Source organism: Erinaceus europaeus, chromosome X (genome assembly GCF_950295315.1).
Source record: "Erinaceus europaeus chromosome X, mEriEur2.1, whole genome shotgun sequence".
NCBI classification, from domain to species: domain Eukaryota; kingdom Metazoa; phylum Chordata; class Mammalia; order Eulipotyphla; family Erinaceidae; genus Erinaceus; species Erinaceus europaeus.
Window position 1 is genome coordinate 29,418,776 of NC_080185.1, and position 22,029 is coordinate 29,440,804.

The 22,029-nt window shown below is 39.6% G+C and overlaps 1 protein-coding gene across 5 annotated transcripts in view; it reads left to right on the plus strand.

Moving 5' to 3' along the window:
- Positions 1 to 22,029, plus strand: part of ZNF280C (zinc finger protein 280C) — an 89,432-nt gene that overhangs the window by 44,360 nt on the left and 23,043 nt on the right. For 4 of the 5 annotated variants that reach the window (XM_060182792.1, XM_016190216.2, XM_016190215.2 and 1 more), the window contains exons 4-11: positions 6,411 to 6,584; positions 8,589 to 8,654; positions 8,744 to 8,877; positions 12,032 to 12,146; positions 12,424 to 12,588; positions 12,773 to 12,882; positions 16,305 to 16,525; positions 21,768 to 21,925. In XM_060182792.1, the coding sequence (XP_060038775.1) occupies positions 6,411 to 6,584; positions 8,589 to 8,654; positions 8,744 to 8,877; positions 12,032 to 12,146; positions 12,424 to 12,588; positions 12,773 to 12,882; positions 16,305 to 16,525; positions 21,768 to 21,925 (1,143 nt within the window). The remainder of the gene's footprint in view (positions 1 to 6,410; positions 6,585 to 8,588; positions 8,655 to 8,743; positions 8,878 to 12,031; positions 12,147 to 12,423; positions 12,589 to 12,772; positions 12,883 to 16,304; positions 16,526 to 21,767; positions 21,926 to 22,029) is intronic. The other variant, XM_016190217.2, reaches the window with a different exon arrangement.

Sequence of the window (22,029 nt, forward strand, 5' to 3'; positions counted from 1 at the left end):
AGAGACAGCCAGAAATCGAGAGGCAAGGGGGTGACAGAGAGAGACACCTACAACACTTGCTTCATCACTCACAAAACTATCCCCCTGCAGGGACCAGAGGCTCTAACCTGGGTCTTTGCACATTGTGACATGTGTTCTCAACTAAGTACACCACCACCTGGGTCATACCTTCAGTTTTTTGGATGTATTCAGTGGTAGCACCCATTTTTAAAGGAAGAGAAGGGGCCTGGTGGGGTGCATCTAGGACTACAGTTCTAGCCCCATCCTCTCAATGTCACTCTGTCTCTGTGCAAAATACGTATTTAAAATAATAATAAAAATTTTAAAATGCAGAGCCAGGATTGGTGAGGTAGTATAATGTTTTTTTTTTTAAATATACATCTGTCGGGAGTCGGGCAATAGTGCAGTGGGTTAAGTGCAGGTGGTGCAAAGCACAAGGACAGATGTTAAGGATCCCGGTTCGAGCCCCCAGCTCCCCACCTGCAAGGGAGTCATTTCACAAGCGTTGAAGCAGGTCTGCAGGTGTCTATCTTTCTCTCCCCCTCTGTCTTCCCCTACTCTCTCCATTTATCTCTGTTCGATCCAACAACAACGACATCAATAACTACAACAATAAAACAAGGGCAACAAAAGGGAATGAATAAATAAATATTAATACATCTATCTATTTATCTGTCTTAGAAAAAGACCAGAGTACTGCTATGGCTTATGGTGTTGCTGGGCATTGAATCTGGTTTGCGTAATCATTATTCTAACTCCTCTGCCCTTAATCGTTATGTAAAAAGACTTCCTTGTCTGAGGCACCAAAGGGCCTAGATTCTCTCCCCAGCACCCCCAGAAGCCAGAACTGAGCAGTACTCTGGAAAAAAAAGAAATCCTAAAGTCAGCACATTCGAGCACCAATTTGAATACTGGAGGTCGCTGATGCTGCAGGTTCAATCCTTTCTACCATTTTATGCCAAAGCTAAGCAAAGCTCTGACCTTTTTCCTCCCTTGTCTCTCATTTCCTCTGTCTAAATAAGTAAATAATATTTTTAAAAGAATGTGGAGTGTTTCCATGTCTATCTCCGTCTCTATTTCTTTTATCAAAAAGGGGGTGGGGACAAAAGGAAAAATGGCTGCAGGAGTGTTAAATTCGTCCTGCAGGCACTGAGCTCCAGCAATAATCCTGGTATAAATTGAAAAATATAAATTAGGGACCTAGGCAGGGGTTCACGTGGTTGAATGCACATTTTATAATCAACAAAGACATGGGTTCAAGCCTCCAGTCCGCACCTGCTAGGAGGAAGCTTCACGAGAGGTGAAACTTTGCTGCAGGTATCTCTTTTGAACTTTCTCTCCCACACAAATAAAGTATTTAAAAATAGATAAGTAGGGGCCAGGCACCTGGTTAAATGCACACATTGCAGTGCGCAGGACTGGTTTTTTATTTAATTAAAATTTCTAATTATTGATTCATCAGATAGAAAAAACTGCAATGAGGGTGATAGAAAAAGAGAAATGGGGCCAGGCAGTGGCACACTTGGTTAATTGCTCATATTATAGTGTGCAAGGACCCAGGTTCAAGCCCTTGGTCCCCTCCTGCAGGGGGAAAGCTTCATGAGTGGTGAAGCAGGGCTGCAGGTCTCTTTCCTCCCATCCAAGTACTAACCAGGCCCTGCCCTGCTTAGCTTCTGAGATCAGACGAGATAGGGCCTGTTCAGAGTGGTATGGCCGTAGACTGTCTCTTTCCTTATCTCTTATCCCCCTCTCAGTTTTTAAAAATATTTTATTTATTCATTCATTACTGGATAGAGACAGAAATTAAGAGGGGAGTGGGAGAAAGATACCTTCAGCCCTGCTTCATCACTTGTGAAGCTTTCCCCCTACAGGTGGGGACCAGGGCCTTGAACCTGGGTCCTTGCACACAGTGCTTAACCAGGTATGCTACCACCTGGCCCTTTCAGTTTCTCTATTATTGTAAGTTAGATATCCTTTTTTAAAAAATTTATTTATTTATTCATTCCCTTTTGTTGTCCTTGTTGCTTTACTGTTGTAATTGTTATTGTTGTCTGTCTTCGTTGTTGGATAGGACAGAGAGAAATGGAGAGAGGAGGGGAAGACAGAGAGGAGAAGAGAAAGATAGACACCTGCAGACCTACTTCACTTCTTGTGAAGTGACTCCCCTGCAGGTGGGGAGCCAGGGCTCGAACCGGGATCCTTCTGCCGGGTCCTTCCACTTTGTGCCATGTGCACTTAAGCCGCTGCACTACCGCCCCAACTCCCAGATCTCCTTTTTTATTTTTATTTTTTGCTTCCAAGGTTATCACTGGGGCTCAGTCCTGGCACTACAGACTCACTGCTCCTGGCAGCCATTTTTTCCATTTTATTGGATAGGACAGAGAGAAATGGAGAGAGGTTGAGATAGAGAGGGAGAGAGAAAGAAACACCTGCAGACCTGTTTCACCACTCATGAAGCTTTCCTACTGCAGGTAGGGGGCTGGGGGCTCAAACCTGGATTCTTGTGCACTGTAATATGTGTGCTTAACCAGGTAGGTGTGCCACCACCTGGCCTCCTAAATCAGGTCTTCTCTGAAGTCTTTAGAGAGAGAGAGAGAGAGAGAGAGAGAGAGAGTGTGTGTGTGTGTGTGTGTGTGTGTGTGTGTGTGTGTGTGTTTGTAAGTAAGGGAAAGAGCAATGCCGAGTGTGTGTGTGTGTGTGTGTGTGTATGTGTTGTGTGTGTGTTGTGTGTGTGTAAGTGAGAGAGCAATGCCGAGGATTCAGCTTGGGACCTTGAACCTTTGACTTCACGATACCCACCACTGTGTCACATCCCACATCTCTCAGTTCTTTTTTCTTTCTTTTCTTTTCTCTTTTTTTTTTAAATAAAGCAGTGGATGCATAGTTTTAAAATGACAGTAATCTGGATGGGCCTTAATTTCTGTGACCACAGTTTCTGGAAGAGTGTGTGTAAAAGAGAGTATGTGTGTTTTGGACCTAAACTTCCTGTTATTTTCACAGTGTCACTTTCAGTGGTTTAACTTTTTGTATTTTTTTCTATTATTTTTCTATTTTTCTTTCCTTTTCCATTTTTTTAAAAAAAACACTTACTGCTATCTTTTAAACAATCAACTCTTTTGTTAAATCACCACCCCGGGTGTTGTTCAGTGACTAGAGCTTTGGACTTTAAAGTGTGAGGTCCTGAGTTCAGTCCTCAGTATCACATTTGCCTGAGTGATGTTCTGGCCTCTCATATTAATAAAATCAGTTAATAAATTTTTAAAAATATTTTTATATTTTTAATTTTTTATATTTATTTTCCCTTTTGTTGCCCTTGTTGTCTTTTTTATTGTTGTAGTTATTGTTGTTGCTGTTGGTGTCCTTGTTGTTAGAGAGAAATGGAGGAGGGAAGTGGGTTAAGTGCACATGGCATGAAGCTCAGTGACTGGTGTAAGGATCCAGGTTCGAGCACCCCTGGCTCCTCACCTACAGGGGAGTCGCTTTACGGGCGGTGAAGCAGGTCTGCAGGTGTCTGTCTTTCTCTCCCCCTCTGTCTGCCCTCGTCTCTTAAGTTCTCTCTGTTCTGTCGAACAACAGTAGCAATGAAAACAACAATGTCAACAATAGGGGTAACAAGGGCAACAAAATGGGGAAATGGCCTCCAGGAGCAGTGGACTCATAGTGCAGTCATCCAGCCCAAGCGATAACCCTGGAGGCAAAATAAAATAAAAAATTAAATAAGTAAATAAATAAATACACCTGTAGCTTACTGTACTGCTCATAAAGCTTCTCCCCTGTAAGTGGAGACCAGAAGCTCGTGCATGGTAACTTTTACTTTTTACCAGTCGTGCCGGTGCCCTGATCTATAAATCTTCTCAAATTTTTCACCAAGCCATGTTTGCTGTCTTCATATCTTTTATAAGCAGCCCTTACAATTTTTCTTATAAAAGTTTTAAAGTATATTCACTTAGTTATTGAATAAAGGCAGAGAAACCAGTAAAAAAGGGGGAGGGAGAAAGAGAGAGGGACACCTGTAGCACCACTTATGAAGGTTCCTCCCTTCAGGTGAGGATTGGGGGATTGAACCCAGGTCCTTGCACTTTATAACGTGATCTCAACTGGGGGCACCACTTCCCATTCCCACAATTTCTCATTTTAAAAAGCTTGCTAGATTTTATTGTAGTTCATAGCCAAGTCTTTTCACACCCTTCTGTAGCCTATTAACTCTATTTTCCACATGATAACACTAGTCAGGTAATATAACAGCTTAATTTTTTTATCTTTGTGTGTATGTGTTTGGTGTCTTGGAGATGGTCCTCTTGGGAGTAATGTTCTGCACTACTCTGCCTGGTTGCTCTCTGGACCAATTCAGCAGCTATTGTCCTGGGACTTTGTCTTTGTATTGTGTTAAATGTCATGTTTTCTGTATCCTGTGTCTTCTTCCTTAAGTCTGAGAAGTAAGTTATTTATTCTTTGCAGAATGAATATGTAGCTCATGCTTGATGAAAAAGATAGACTGGATATAGAACTCTAAATTGAAAATTACTTTTATGTCCTTTAAAACTGGGCCTCTTTCTGGGGCTGGGTGGTGGCGCACATGACTGAGCACACGATATAGTGCCCAAGTACTTGGATTCAGACCCCTGGTCCCCACTTGCAGGGGCAAAAGCTTCAGGAGTGGTGAAGCAGTACAGTAGGTGTCTTTCTCTCCCCCTCTATCTCCTCTATCCCTCTCAATTTCTCTGTCTATCTGAAAAAGGAAAACAAACAAAAAATGGGCCTCTTTCTTATTTGTGTAATTCAGTATTTAGTAATAGGGATGTTCATTTACATCTTAAATATCACAGTATGTATTGCAAAGCAGAATTCTTTAAAACGTATTTGTGGGCCAACAAGATAACTCATCTGGGAAATGCACCTGCTTTGCCCTGTGTGCAATCCAGGTTCAAACTTAGCTCTCTGTCTCTTCCTATCTGAAAAAGTCAGTCTGGCACGGTGAAGCACTGATAATGAAAAAAGAAATGAAATAAAGGGGGTTGGGTGGTGGCCCACTTGATTTAGCACATATGCTGTCATATGCAAATACCAGACTGCAAGCCTCACTCTCTAGCTGCAGGAGGGAAGCTTCACACATGGTGCTACAGTGCACACTTCTCCCTCTACATAACAGGTTTTTTTTTCAATATTTATTTATTTATTAAATAGGGGGATAGTGAGTGAAAGAAACAGAGAGACACCTGCAGTCCTGCTTTACCACTCATGGAGCTTTCTCCCTGCAGGTGGGGACCAGGGGCTTGAACCTGGTTTCTTGCACACTGTAATATGAGCAGTTAACCAAGTGTGCCACTGCCTGGCCCTGTTTCTTTTTCTTTCTTTCTTTTATTTATTTTTATTTACAAAAAGGAAACATTGACTAAACGATAGGATAAGAGGGGTACAACTTCACACAGTTCCCACCGCTAGAACTCTGTATCCCATCCCTTCCCCGGATAGCTTTTCTATTCTTTAACCTTCTGGGAGTATGGACCCAAGGTCCTTGTGGGATGTTGTTCTGTAGTTGCTTCCCTGCTGAACATGGGCATTGACAGGTCTATCCATACTCCCAGCCTGTCTTTCTCTATTGGTGAAGGGCTCTGGGGAAACAGAGCTCCAGGACACATTGATCGGGTTGTCTGTCCCGGGAAGTCTGGTTGGCATCCTGCTAGCATTTGAAACCTGGTAGTTGAAAAGAGAGTTAACATACAAAGCCAAACAGATTGTTGACCACTCATGAACCTAAAGGCTGTAATAGTGCAGGTGAAGAGTTGGTGGGGGGTCCTCTGTTTTGTAGATAGCTAGTAGGCATATTTTAGTTATATTTCAAAGGGCCTGTGACTATACTAGTATTGTTTTTTGTTTGTTTGGTTTGTTGTTGTTGTTTTTTGCCTGAGCCTGAAATCTGATATGCAGGTATAGCCTAATTATTGTCTGGGAAGATGATGTCATGGCTGGCAGAAAGACCAGAAAGCTGGATCAGCGAAGAGACTAGGTCCCAAATATGGGAAAGGTGTGTAAATATTGTTGACTGTAAACCCCATCGATTTGATGTGATCTGGGGCCCATATTCAGCTTAGGAGCTTATGTGACCTCTGCATCCCTGTAGAGCTGAGCTCACATTCTGTGGTCATGAGTAGGAACGTTCCAAGCTGCCCCAATATCAGGACCCATCTTCCTCAGGTGGAGCATAGAGTATGTTGTCCAGCCTCCCTTCGGAGGATGGAACATTCTCTACCATTGTTGATCCAAGTTGAGGGCAAGGTCCTATGGGGAGTGTTTCTCTTTCTTTATCACTCTTATCTCAGTTTTTTTCTGTCCCTATCTGATGAATGAATCAATAAATGAAAATGTTTAAATGCAATAAAAACATTTGATTCTCTCCTTTTGAAAACTAGATTATTCAAAAATGGCAGAACTCTTTATGGAATGTGAAGAAGAAGAGCTGGAGCCATGGCAGAAGAAAATAGAAGAACAGCAGGAAGAAGAGGAGGAGGAGGAAGAAGAGGAGGAGGAGGATGATGAGCTGATCTTTGTTGGAGAAATATCAAGTTCAAAACCAGCCATCTCAAGTAATTTCTTTCATTGAATTAAAGTCTTACAACATTTTGTTTCTAACAGAAAAGCCTGTGGACTAATATGTCCTTATTACTATTATATAAGGATTTGGAAGTGAGAGGGTGTAGCGAGTGATTTCATTCTCAATATCGTTTCCTGTGTCAAATTACAAGGTGCTAAGTAGAATGCTACTTCAATTATAAAATAGGCTATGCATTTTATTGTTGCCGAGAGTGGAGCAGAATGCGATATTCACTTAACTATTATTTTCTTATCACTGATAATTTTCTTTTTTTAAATCTTTTTAAAAATTTAATTTAATTAGTATTGAATAGAGACAGAGAGAAATTGAGAGGGAAAGAGACAGAGACACCAGCAGCCCTGCTTCTTTACTCGTGAAGCTTTTTCCCCTTTTAGGTGGGGACCAGGGGCTTGAACCCTATTCTTTGCGCACTGTGATGTTTGTCCTTAACCAGGTATACCATTGCCTGGTCCTAATCACTGATCATCTTTCTTTAAAAAAAAATATTGTATTTATTTATTTTCCTTTTTTTGTTTCCCTTGTTTTTATCATTGTTGTGGTCATTATTACTGTTGTTATTGGTGTTTTTGCCAGATAGGACAGGGAGAAATGGAGAACGGAGGGGAAGACAAAGAGGGGGGAGAGAAAGATAGACACTTGCAGACCTGCGACACCCCTGCAGGCGGGGGTCACTGATCATTTTTATACTGAAATATTACTACATTTCAGAATTGTGATTCAGATCATCTTATTGAAAGCATTATTGTTGAAGTGCATTTATGTCAGTTGCGGTTGGCCACTAAGTGCACAACTAAAATATTGTTAAATATAAATAAAATATAATCTTTAAATGAGCTCTATAAAAATAATCTTGGGAGTCAGGCGGTAGCGCAGCAGGTTAAGCACAGGTGGCTCAAAGTGCAAGGACCGGCATAGGGATCCCGGTTCGTGCCCTGGCTCCTCACCTGCAGGGAGTCTCTTCATAAGCGGTGAAGCAGGTCTGCAGGTGTCTATCTTTCTCTCCCCCTCTCTGTCTTACCCTCCTCTCTCCATTTCTCTCTGTTCTATCCAACAATGACGGCATCAGTAACAACAATAATAACTACAACAATAAAGCAAGGGCAACAAAAGGGAATAAATAAATTTAAAAAATATTTTAAAAAATAATATTGACCCCAGTAAGACTTATTTTCTAAATGATTTCAGTATTTAAATAACTACTGATGTTTTATTTGTGTACCATATAATATCTGTAGCATATGAAGCATGAGATAAACATATAAAACCACCATAATTGAAGTTTGTGTTTGATAATTTTTGGCTTGATAGTCTACAGTCAACAAAAGTACTATGGAAGAGTCTTTAATGGTTTAAGTAAATATCTTAGATTTCTGAATGAAAACAACAGCAGCTTGTTTGATCAAGTAGATTTTTCTTTTAGAATACTCTAGTGCTTAGTACTGCATTTTCATAACCATACAAAACACTACATTTGTGTGATACTTTCCCAGCTCTGTTTCTTTTCTACTAGGAAACAAGGAGAAAATTTGAGCTTGGATTTAATTTGTTTGTGATTTTTCTTTTCTGATTAGCAATTTTGGGCAAATCTCCACTCTGAGAGACAGGGCAGGCCACATGTGTTCAAGTGTGAGCAGTCTTAAACTGGTCCAAATGGCCGTGCTAGGCTAAACTTGACTTTTTGTATAGCTAGTAGATTTGAGATATCCTAGATTGGTAAATCCTCACTTAGTCTGTAATCTCTGGTAGTGTCCCTCTCAGAACGCAAGAACAGATACAGAGGATAGAGTCAAACTGTTGATAATGAAACTTTCAGACGCTTAGGGCTATGAATGAAGTATGGAATTTGCAGAAGGACTTGATTTCAGATCACAAGAGCTTGAATCCATATACAGTCTTGTCACCATTATGAGAAAGATATTTACTTACAATATATTTCATTAAGACAACAATTTTTTAAATAAATATAATTTTATAGATATTTTGAACAGAGGTACCCCCAGCTCATCTTCAAAGGGATTAAAGAATGAGACACTCGGTCAAGGTACACTTTTATTATACTACTTAATTTTTAAGTGAAATGAAATTGGTTGTAGAAGTATACTCAGTGTGTTGTGTGATCTTATAACGCAGGTGGTGCAGTCAAGGCTGCAAGTCAACAGAACAAAGATCCCACATCAAGTCGAGCAGCTGCTGTGTTGCCTAGATTTCATCCCGAGTCTAAATCTTTACACAGCCCTGTTAGTGCTCAGAACATGTCTGACCCTGTAAGTATTTCTGAAACTACATAACTATCTCAGGGACACATTTGGATATTAGAATAGCCAATTAGGATTGTAGGCTGGCATAGCTAGTCACCATTCCAGTAGAAATATAATCACTATTAGAAAATGTTATTTTCGAGTGAAGCACAAGGACCGGCATAAGGATCCGGGTTCGAGCCCCCGGCTCCCCACCTGCAGGGGAGTCAATTCATAGGTGGTGAAGCAGGTCTGCAGGTGTCTATCTTTCTCTCCCCCTCTCTCTCTTCCTCTCCTCTCTCCATTTCTCTCTGTCCTATCCAACAATAAAAATAATAGTTAAATATAATAGCTGAGATAAATAGCTCAACTTGTTAGAGCACAGTGTTAGTCAGTCTGACATCCCAAAATTTTTTATTATATATATTTATTTGTTGGAAGACTAATGTTTTACAGTTGACAGTAAATACAGTAGTCTGTACATGCATCACATTTCTCAGTTTTCCACACAACAATACACTGTATTTATCCCCACTAGGTCCTCTGCTCCAAAGTTTTAAGTTCAGTCTTGGGCACCACCATAAGCCAGGGCTGAGCAAGTGCTCTAGTCTGTCTTTCCCACTCTTTCTCTTTGTCTCTCTCTCTTAAGTAAATTTATAAAAATGTTACCATCTGGGAGTCAGGAAGCGCATGTGGCGCAAAGCGCAAGGACAGATATAAGGATCCTGGATCCCGGTTCGAGCCCCTGGCTCCCCACCTGCAGAGGAGTTGCTTCACAGGTGGTGAAGCAGGTCTGCAGGTGTCTGTCTTTCTCTTCACCTCTCTGTCTTCCCCTCCTCTCTCCATTTCTCTCTGTCCTATCCAACAATAACGACATCAATGACTACAACAATAAAACAACAAGGGCAACAAAAGAGAATAAATAAATGTATATTTTAAAAAAGAAATATTTTAAAATGTTACCATCTGTTTGATAGCTCAACCAGTACCAAAGTAATCACTGTGTTGAAAATCATGTAATATAAAACATTAATCCCCCAATAAAGAAATTTTAAAAAAGAAAGAAAATCATGTAATATGCTTAAATAGGTAGATAACAGAAAACTGTGTACTATGTCATATAAAAGTAAGTAAAGGATAATCAGTGTAAATGTTGCATAATGGTAAACTTTTTAATATGTATTTATTCCCTTTTGTTGCCGTGGTTATTTTATTGTTGTTGTTATTGATGTCCTCGTTGTTGGAAAGGATAGAGAGAAATGGAGAGAGAAGACAGAGGGGGAGGGAAAGACCTGCAGACCTGCTTCACTACTTGTGAAGCGACCCACCCTGCAGGCAGGGAGCCGGGGGCTCGAACTGGGATCCTTACTCTGGTACTTGCGCTTTGCGCCACCTGCGCTACCGCCCAACCCCCAATGGTAAACATTTTAAGATGGCAAATGAACTAGGTTTTCTTTCCCTGTTTTTTTTTAATATGGTTCTCACTAGCGCTTCACTGTTCCAGGCTAATTTTTCAAACAGAGAGAGAAAGACAGGCAGGCAGACAGACAGACAGACTGACATCAAAGCACCAAAGCGTCCTCCAGTGTATTGGAGGTTCAGCTTGAATAAGCTAGGCTTTCTTTATTATTTTTCAGCTTTTAACAAAATTAATAATATTTAGCTAGTCTGTTAATATGAGTAAGTCATTGTGTTAACAGCTACATATAAATTAGTATTGTTTAATTAACTTATTTATTTTATTGCCATCGGAGTTATCCCTCGGACTTAGTGCTGGCACTACAAATCCACCACTCCTGGTGGCTATTTTTTTTCTTTCTTCTTTCTATTAGTAGTGGATGGAACAAAGAGAAATTAAGAGGGAGAGAGATAGAGAGTGACACCTGAAGACCTGCTTTGCTACTTGAGAAGCTTCTCCCACTGAAAATGGGAAGTGGGGCTTAAACCCTGGTCCTTAAACATAGCAGTGTGTACACTTAACCAGGCCTGCCACCACTCATCCTACTTTCTTGTTATTTTAAATTTATATTGTGGTCTGGTTTTGTTTGTCTTCTAATACAGTACCAGGGATCAAACCCAGGGTCTCATGCATCAAGGCATGCACACAACAATAACCATGGTGGCAATTAACAAGATAATATATAAAATACTGACATTTCTTTTGCATAAGTACTTAGAAGGGGAATATACAAAATAATTGCATCAAAAGATAGGAATTTTGTTATTGCCACCAGGGTTATTGTTGGCTCAGCACCTGCACTACAAAGCTACAACTCCTGGCAGCCTTCCTTTCCTTCTCTTCCCTTCCCTTCCCTTCCCTTCCCTTCCCTTCCCTTCCCTTCCCTTCCCTTCCCTTCCCTTCCCTTTTTTTCTTTTCTTTTTCTTCTTTTTTATTTTTAATTGATAGGGCAGAGACAAAAGGAGAGTGAAGGGAGAGAAAGAGAGAGACATTTGCAGCAGCACTGCTTCACCTCTAGTGAAGCTCCTCACCCCCCATAGGTCGTGACAGCGACTTGAACCCAGGCCCTTGGGTTCAAAACCTCAATTGGGTTTGCTACTGCCCAACTCAAGGATAAGAAATTTTAAGGCACTTGATAGCAATTACTTAGATTTCCTTTTTTTTTAAAAAAAATATTTATTCCCTTTTGTTGCCCTTGTTGTAGTTATTATTGTTGTTGTTATCGATGTCGTCATTGTTGGATAGGGCAGAGGGTAATGGAGAGAGAAGGGGGAGAGAAACACAGACACCTGCAGACCTGCTCCATGGCTTGTGAAGCAACTCCCTTGCAGGTGGGGAGCCGGGGGCTCAAACCGGGTTTTTATGGCCAGTCTTGTGCTTCGTGCCATGTGCGCTTAACCCATTGCGCTACCACCTAACTCCCTAATTACTTAGATTTTCTTACGGAAACGTTGTTCAGTGTGTAACATCTACTTTGCCAGTAGTATTGTTATCTTTCATTTTGGCTTTTTATTTTGAACTTTTAGATTTAAGAAAAATTATTTTAAAAAAACCCAGAGAATTCTCATATACCTTTCACCCAGTAGATGCTAATTTTAATGATTTCCTTTGTGTTTAATAATTCAAGTAATTGAACCATAAATGTTATCATCATTACATTATCTTATAGTTAAATTTGCCTGTATGAAAGTTTATGTAATAACATTTGTAACTTTTTTACAGGATTTTACAAAGAATCTGTCACAAGTTGAATCTGATGATTCTTCAGACTTACTATTTGACTTGACCCAGGATACAATACCACTGTCCCAGGAGTCATCGGAAATTTATATAGAAGGTTTGACTTCTTTGTTTCATATCTATTTATGTATTTCATTATTTGAAAGCATCTGTAGAATACTATGCATATCATTTATTTCACTAGTTGTTCAAATACAATGGTTTTTAGTAGCTCTTTGGGTAATTGTAATTTAGTAATCTTTGGGTAATTTTAGTAGCTCTTTGGATAATTGTTCTGTCAATAGTGTTGATAATTAAATTTAGTACTATGTGTAAACAATGTTCTATGTTAAGGCAATTAACAAATATTTCTCTCACTATTTAAATCACCGTAGCTTTGGATCAAAGTATGCCATTTCTAAAGCGTCCTTCTTCTTCTAAAAGAAACAGTGTTAGTCCAAAAAAGCCAAAGATCAGTGACGATCTTAGTGAAAAAAGTTCTTCACTGTCTTTACCAAGTTCTCCTTCAGTGACCTCCTCCAGCAGTATACTATCAAAAAGTAAGTACCAAATCTGGCAGGTGAAAAAGAAAAATATTGTTTTTACATAAGTTTTATAAATAATGGTGAACTTTAAACTGCCATTATTTATTACTACTTGTTCAAGGTTTTTTTTTTTTTTGTTTTTTTTTTTAAGGAAAAGAAAAAAAGAACTAGAGTCATTAAAGTCCCTTATTTATTTCAGGTTCAGATAGCTCATCAGTTCAATGTAAAACTACAATGCCTTTGCAAAGATCTTGCCCCAAGTGCAATATTCAGTTCAATCTCCTGGATCCTCTGAAATATCACATGAAGGTAAAATGTTCTTAGTATTTCATTTTTGGAAATATTATCAGAGCAGGGTAGTGGCAGATATGATTGAGCACCTGTAAGCATGCATAAGGACCTAGGTTCAAGTCCCTGACCCCCACCTGCAGGGGAAAAACTTTGAAGCCAGTGCTGTAGCTGTCTTTCTTTCTCCCTCTCTGTCTGTCCCTTCCCTCTTGATTTATCTCTGTCCAATATGTAGATAAATGTTAAAAAAAATATTCACCAGTCTGAAAATTCTGAAGATTGTTGTGCAGTAAATACTAGTTTGTTTAGATGCTTAGATATGAATTCTCATTGGCATTTCCATGTACCTTAAGTAAAAACTGATATTTACAATGATTATCTTAAAATCTTTCCTATTCGGGCAGGGGTAGATAGCATAACGGTTATGCAAACAGACTCTCATGCTTGAGGCTCCAAAGTCTCAAGTTCATTCCCCTGCACCACAGGCCAGAGCTGAGCAGTGCTCTGGTAAAATAACTAAATAAATATTAAAAAAAAAACCTCTCCCATTCATCAAATTAAAAAAAAAAATTACCTTCTATGGCACATGGTCTATGCATAGTGTGTTCTAACTTTTAATATAAAAGTAAATGTGGGTGGGGAGATAGCGTGATAGTTATGCAGAAGACTTGCATGCCTATGCTCTGAAGTGCCAGGTTCAGTCCGCCACACCGCCATAAGCAAGGATGGGTGTAAGGATCCCGGTTCTAGTCCCCTGCTCCCCACCTGCAAGGGAGTCGCTTCACAAGCAGTGAAGCAGTTCTGCAAGTGTCTCTATCTTTTTTCTCCCCCTCTCTGTCTTCCCCTCCTCTCTACATTTCTCTCTGTTCTAGCCAACAACAATGACATCAATAACAACAATAAGAACTATAACAATAAAACAACAAAAGCAACAAAAGGGAATAAATATTTTTTTTAAGTTTTATAAAAAGTTCAAGAAGGCAATAGATAATTATTATGATAACCAAGTTACTGGGGAGCTTGGTTTTCTTTGAAAATCCCATAGTTAGGGTTTACCATATTATACTTGACATCACCATGCTTTATGTCATTTAATACTACCTACTAATAACTATATCATAGGTACTGACAGGACCAGATGATTCTCATCTATATGGTCTAAGGTTGTATGTATGTCGCTTAGTATTTTTTAAAGTTATTTTTAGAAATACAATTTAATCCTAGCATCATTAACTTAGTCAGTTTATAAATTTGAAACATTAAATTCATAGACTAAAGGAATATATACTCAGAACTGAAATCTAGGCAGTTAGAGAATTGAAATAATCATTTTTCCCCTGACATAGTGAATGGCAATCTATAAGATTATAAGTTAATAGGAGCAAAGTTTTACACCATTCCCACCACAAAAGATCTGTGTCCCCACACCCCTACAGTGGAAACTCGGGTCCTTATGTGTGGTTTCTTGCTTTCACCAGGGTTTTTTATTTGTTTGTTTTACTTTTTTCCTTTCTTTCCTGTTCTTATATGAATTTTCTTTTTTTAGCAGTTGGGATAAACTGGTTTGCATTCATTAATCAAATACATTTTACTGATCTGGCAGGTTGTGATTGGTCTTGATTCTGTCATAATTTTTGTTTTGTTGCTTTTATTTTTTTTATTGCCACCAGAATTATGGCTGGGTCTCTGTGCTGGCATGAATTCACCACTCCTAGTCGCCTCTTTTTTTTTTTTTTTTTTTTTTTTATAAAACAGAAAATTTGAGATAGGGAGAGAGAAAGACACACCTGCTTCTCTGAAACTTTCCCCCCTGCAGGCGGTGAGTGAAGTCTCAAACCTGGATCCTTGCACATGATAATATGTGTGATCAACCAGGTGCGCCACTGTCTGGCCTTGTTCTGTTGCTTTTTTAAAAACAAGTTTTTTTGCATGGGGAAGATAACATAATGGTTATGCAAAAATACGTTTATGCCTGAGTTTCTAAAGTCTCAGGTTCATTTTCTCGCACCACCATACATGCTCTGGTTTCTCTCTAACTTTTTTTTTCCCCCAGAGCACTGCTCAGCTCTGACTTATAGTGGTGCTGGAGATTGAACCTAGGACCTTTAGTATCTCAGGCATGAAAAGTTTTTTGTCTTTCATTATGCTATCTCCCCAGCCCCCTCTGTGTATCTTTCTTTTTCTTTTAATCTTTTTAATTTTATTTTGTTTATTTTCATTATTGGATAGAGACAGAAAGAAATTGGGATAGAGAGGGAGAGTGGTTGGAAAACACCTGCAGCCTTGCTTCACCACTCATGAAACTTCCCCGCTGCCCCCCTGTAAGTGGAGGACCAGAGGCTTGAACCTGGGTCCTTGTACAGTGTGATGTGTGCGCTTAACTAGGTGTGCTAGCACCTTGCCCCTTCGGTGTATCTATCTATATGTCATTAAAGTATAACAAAATATATCTATATATATTTTTTAATTTTAGTGACTGCAATGTTTGTATGCAGTTGGTATTTATAGGAAAATTTTATATTTTTGGTCTCTGCTAAAGAATACTAGAGGTATTCTACAGTTGAAAAATTGTAAGTAATGAATGTCTTTCAATAAATTAATGAATTTTAATAAATGAATGTATCATCTCATTGAAAAGAAAAAGCTTATTTATGAAAGTATTCCACAGAGCTGGGGAAAAAGCATAATGCTCCCCCCCCAAAAAAAAAAATTCTGATGTCCCGGGTTCAATATCCTGCACTACCATAAACCGTTTCCCTCTTACTTTTCTCTTTTTTAATTTATGTGTTTTTTTTGTTGTTGTTTTTTTACTGCCAGCGGGGTTATTACTGAGGCTGGCTCAGTGTCATCAGCACTATGGATCCACTGCTCCTGGCAGCTATTTTTTTCTTTATTTATTTGTTTTTCTGGTTTATTATTATTATTATTATTTGACAGGACAGAGAAATTGAGAGGGAGAGAGTGAAAGAGACACTTGTGAAGCATCCTCCCTGCAGGTGGGAAGTGGGGCTTGAACCTAAGTCCTTGAGCATGGTAGTATATGTGCTTAACTGGGTGTGCCACCACCTGCCTCCTTCTTTCTCTTTCCTAATAAAAAAACCAAAGTACTGCAGGTGTTTCTCTGTCTCTCTCCCTCTCTATTTCCCCCTCCCTTCTCAATGTTTGTCTGTCCTATCTAATAATTAAAAAATGGAAAAAAGATAATTATATAGCTATCCTTAGTCTTAACATTTTCTGTTTGTTTTGGGAGTTATTCTTTATTCAGAAAATTGATGTTTATTGTCTAAATTTTTTAGACCCTACAAATAAGCAAACATTTGGGTGAATGAATAGCTTTCCAAATATAATGCCACACATAGTTTTAGTCATTGAATCATCTTTCGTTACTTAAATTTTTTAAAAGAGATAAGTAAGTCTTGTTTTTGTTTTTTTTCTTTTTCCAGCGTTGTTGTCCAGACATGTTAAGTAAGTTTTCGGATCTGTTTAGCTTAGACCTTCCAAGTACTGAAAAAAAATACATGCTTAGTACAGAGAAAGGAAAACTCGTCATGTTGGTTGGTGACTTCTACTATGGAAAGCATGAAGGAGATACTGATGATGAACAGAAGACTTACACAACCTTTAAGTGCTTCAGTTGCTTGAAAGTTCTTAAAAATAATATTAGGTATGTAAATACTTCCTGCAATTTCTGTTTTTTAATTGAGGTGCTGCATACATAACAAATATATATCTTTAGTTTACCTCGCTCTCACAGTAACAAATTTTGACACTTTCTGCTAAGAACAAAGACAGATGATCCTGTTCTAAAGCTTTTGTCTCTTGTATTTTATCTTAGGAGTTTGATACTTAGATCCATTTAATTGTGCTTCTTTCAGATGGCTTAAGAAAAGGAAATTTTAGGGGCAGGGGTAGATAGCATAGTAGTTATACAAAGAGCCTCTCAGGCCTGAGGTTCCAAAGTCCCAGGTTCAAGACCCTACACTCAAGAACCAGAGTTGAGCAGTGATCTGGAAAGAAAGAAAAAGAAAAGGAAATTTATACTTTTTCTTAAGGATTTCATGTAGTTTTGTTTGTTTATTTTTTTATTGTTACCAGGGTTATCACTGGGGCTTTGTACCTGCACTACCAATTCACTGCACCTAGCAGCCATTTTTTCCCGTCTTTTATTTGCTAGGGCAGGGAGAAATTGAGAGGAGGGGGGATGAAGAGGGAGAGAGAGAGACACCTGCAGCACTTTTTCACCCCTCATGAAGCTTTCCCCCTGCAGGTAGAGACCCAGTTCCTTGCACACTACAATGCGGTATAATAATGATTAATGAAGTTATAAGATTTCAGGGATATAGTTTCGTGTGTGTATGTATATACAAAACACCACACACACCACCAAAGTTATTGTGCCCTCTCCCATTTCCCCTCCCTATCTATGTCTCTCTCTGCACACACACACACAGACACGGACACAGACATTCATTTTGCCCTAGGAGAAAATCACTTCTTTTCTCAATAGTTAGCATTGAGCTGTGAGTTTTCATGAAAATTTTTTACTCTTAGCCACTTTTGAGTCTTCCTTTTTTTTTAAAACTGGTATTATGTATGTATGTATTATTGCATAGAGATAGAAAGAAATTGAGAAGGAAGGAGGAAGGAGGAGATAGGTGAAGAGGCAGAGAGAGTCCTGTAGTCCTGCTCAACCATCCCTGAAGCTTCCCCCCTTGAGGTAGGGGACCAGAGGCTCCACTTATGAAGGTGCGCCACCACCTGGCCCATGGAATCTTCCTTTTCTTTCACAAAAATAGCCACATCTGGTTTGAGCTCCTCCCCACTGGTCTTAATGCTCTAATTTGCCTATTTGTAATTTTAGCACATTTACTTCAGAGAAAGTGAACTTTTTTAGTACTCTTCTTTTTAACTTTATTTAATTGTGGTGACAGAGGTTGAACCTGGGACCTTGGAGTTTCAGGCATGAAAATCTTGTACAGCCACTATGTTATCTCCCCATCCCTCTTTAACACATTTTAAAAACAGATTTAATTATCAGTGGGATGTTTTTATCTTTTCATACATGTGAACCTTTGAGCCTTAAGTTTTACAAATGTGTGCTTTGTACTCTTTAAGTTAAATGGCATATCTTTCTACTAAGTGGAACATTACCAATGACAAGGTCATCAGTGTATCAAGTGGTATCTTTCCTTGACTAGGTAGCCTGACATTTCTCCCAACATTTTATTTGAAACATTTCAAGATTCAGCAAAGTTTAAAAGGAGTTGATAATGAACAATTGAACACTAACTTTAGCACATACCTTTGCATCCATGGGACTATCTGAATTTTTTATTCTTTTTCAGAGTAAATTGCAAACATTAGTGCAATTACGTTAGGTGAGATGTGTATATGTACAGATGTACTTATATTGTATCCCTCCACCACCCCCACACATCTAGACTTTAAAATATATTTATCCTTGATAAGCATCACTTATAACTGCTACTTTAAAATGTCCTATGGGGGGCAGGTGGTGACACACCTAGTTGAGCGCACGTTACAGTGCACAAAGATCTAGGTTCAAGCCTCTGGTCCCCACCTGCAGGGTGAAGCTTTGTTGCAAGTGTCTCTCTGTCTCTTTCCCCCTTTGTCACCCCCCTTCCCTCTTGGTTTCTGGCCATCTCTACCCAATAAATAAAGATAATAAAATTTTTTTAAAAATTATTCATAAAAAGGAAATATTGACAAGACCATAGGATAAGAGAGGTACATTTCCACATAATCCCCACCACCAGAACTCCATATCCCATTCCATCCCTTGAAATTTTCACTATTTATCCCTCTGAGAATATGGACCCAGGATCTTTATGGGATGCAGAAGGTGGGAGGTTTGGTTTCTGTAATTGCTTCCCTGCTGAACATGGGCATTGGCAGGTCAATCCATACTCTCAGCCTGTCTATTTCCCTAGATGGGTAGGTTTCTGGGAAGGTGGGGGCTCTAGGACACATTGGTGGGGTTGTCTGCCCAAGGAAGTCAGCTTGGCATCATGGTAGCATCTGGAACCCGGTGGCTAAAAAAGAGTTAAGATATAAAGCAGAACAAATTGTTGACTACTCATGAACCTAAAGGCAAAAATATTGCAGATGAAGATTTAGGGTCTCTGTTTTGGAAAAAGCTAGTAGGTCTGTTTTAGGTATATTCTAAGGGACCCATGACTTTACTAGTTTTTGCCTGAGCCTGATATCTAATATGCAGGTGGACCCAAGTTATTGTCTGGGGAGATGGTGTCATAGATGGTGTCATAGATGGTGTCATAGAAAAAAGATCTGAAAAGCTGCATCAGAGAAGAGAGTAGCTCCCAAATCTGGGGAAAATATCTTAACAATGTTAACTGCAAACCCCATCAATTTGATCTGGTGCCCATATTCAGCACAGGAGCCTATGTAACCTCTGTAACCTCAGACCCTTGTAGGTCTGAGCTCACATTCTGGAATGTGAGCTATGAATGGAATATTCCCTACCTCAAATGAACCCCTTTGTGAGCCCCCCTACAAATTTTAATGTCCTATTGGTCATTTCTAAGCCCAGCACTTATTTTTGTGGTGATTTCTTAGGTTCAAAATGAAGTACATTAGAAAATCCTTGAAGTGCCCTTCCTTTTTTTTCTCTTCTCTCTTCGGATCCTGGAGGAATTGGGACTTCAGAGCCCTCTGGTCATCTTTCCCTAACATTTCTCCCCCTCTAGACCTTGAATAAATCCCTCTCTCCATTGTTACTGGTCATCTCTATCAGGAACAACACAATAGACCCCTTTGTGGGCCCCCATTACCCTCAACTTGGATCAACAACGGTAGAGAATGCTCCATCCTCCGAAGGGAGGCTGAACAACATACTCTATGCTACACCTGAGGAAGATGGGTCCTGAAATCAGGGCAGCTTAGAATGTTCCTACTCATGACCACAGAATGTGAGCTCAGATCTACAGGGATGCAAAAGTCACATAGGCTCCTAAGCTGAACATGGGCCCCAGATCACATCAAATCAATGGTGTTTACAGTCAACAATATTTATACACCTTTCCCATACATGGGAGCTACTCTCTTCCCTGATCCAACTTTCTAGCCCTTTTTCCAGCCATGATATCATCTCCCCAGACAATAACTTGGATTCACCTGCATATCAGATTTCAGTCTCAGCAGAGAAAAACAAACAAACAAAAACATCTGGTATAGCCACAGACCCTTTGGAATAGAACTAAAATATGCCTACTAGCTATCTACAAAACACACACACACACACACATACACACACACACACACACCCGTTCTTCATCTGCACTATCCCAGCCTTTAGTTTCATGATTAGTCAACAGTTTGTTTGGCTTTATATGTTAACTCTTTTTTCAGCCACCAGGTTCCAGATGCTAAGATGATGCTAGCCGGACTTCCCTGGACAGACAAGCCCACCCTACTAGGGAAAGAGAGAGACAGGGTGGGAGTATGGATTGACCTGTCAGTTCTCATGTTCAGTGGGGAAGCAATTACAGAAGCCAGACCTTCCACCTTGATAATGACATTGGGTCCATACTCCACCCACAATAACATTAAGTCCATACTCCCAGAGGGTTAAAGAATAGGAAAGCTATCTAGGGAGGGGATGGAATGTGGAGTTCTGATGGTGGGAATAGTGTGGAGTTGTACCCCTCTTATCCTATGGTTTTGTCAGTGTTTCCTTTTTATAAATAAATAAAAAAGAAAAAAAAAAAGAAAAACAGGGTGGAGTAGATAGCATAATGATTATGCTAACAGACTCTCATGCCTGAGGCTCCAAAGCCCCAGGTTCAATCCCCCACTCCACCATAAACCAGAACTAATTAGTGGTCTGGTTAAAAAAAAAAAGAAAAAAAAAAACTGTGATAAAAGTCTAAAGCAATTATGAATGCTATGTTGTGTTTTATGGTTTTCAAAGATTTTCACGTGTTACTCATACAAGTTTTCAAATTTCATTTCTTCCTGTTTTTAATTGCTAGTGATACTAGCCATTTAATTAACAGAAGGATTTTGCTTTGGGTAATATCACTAAAATGGTGGTAAATTTGAACTCTGTCACTTCCCATGTTACACAATAAAAGAAAATAATATTAAGATATTTAGTAAAATTCATAGATTATTATTATCACTAGGTTCATGCCTGAATGATCCACCATTCCTGGTGGATTTTTTTTTAATTATTTATTTATTTATTTACCTCCAGTGTTAACACTGGGGCTCGGTGTCTTCACTACACATCCATTGTTCCTGGAGGCCATTTTTTTCCCTTTTGTTGCCCTTGTTTATTGTTGTTGTCATCAGTATCATTGTTGTTGGATAGGAGAGAGAAGTTGAGAGAGGAGGGGGAGACAGAGAGAGGGAGAGAAGGACACCTACAGACCTGTTTCACTGCCTGTGAAGTGATCCTAACCCCCTTGCAGGTGGGGAGCCAGGGGCTCAAACTGGGATCCTTAACACGGGTCCTTGTGATTTGTGCCATGTGCACTTAACCCGCTGTGCTACCGCCCGGCCCCCGATTTTTTTTTTTTTAAGAGAGTGAAACACAGTAAAGGAGAGAGGCAGAGCTGAGACTCAGCATAGTACTGCTTTACACTTGGGAAGCTTCCCCTTCATGTGATGATGGGGGCAGGCTCTTATGCTCGAACGTGGTAGTATGTGCTCTGCCAGGTGAACTATCACCTGACTCATCAATTATTTCCAAACACAAATGCAAAAAACTAAAGTGCATCCTTCTAGGGGGTGTTACAACTTTGGAGCCATTACTTTGAGCAAGACAACTCACATTCTGAGCATGTAGGTTCCAAAATTAAATTGTGAGATACACCCTTTGGTTACCAATCTGAATATCTGTACCTGTTGACCATCCTTGACAGGTTCATGAACCACATGAAGCACCACCTGGAATTTGAGAAGCAGAACAGTGAGAGCTGGGAAAACCACACCACCTGCCAGCACTGCTATCGCCAGTACCCCACACCTTTCCAACTGCAGTGCCACATCGAGAGCACACACACTCCCCATGAGTTTTCTAGTAAGTTTTCCAGTAAGCTTCACTAATACTCTGAACTGTCATGATTTTGATAATAGACACAGTGACAAATGCTTTAGCAAGAGATACCAGAGCACTGATTCGCC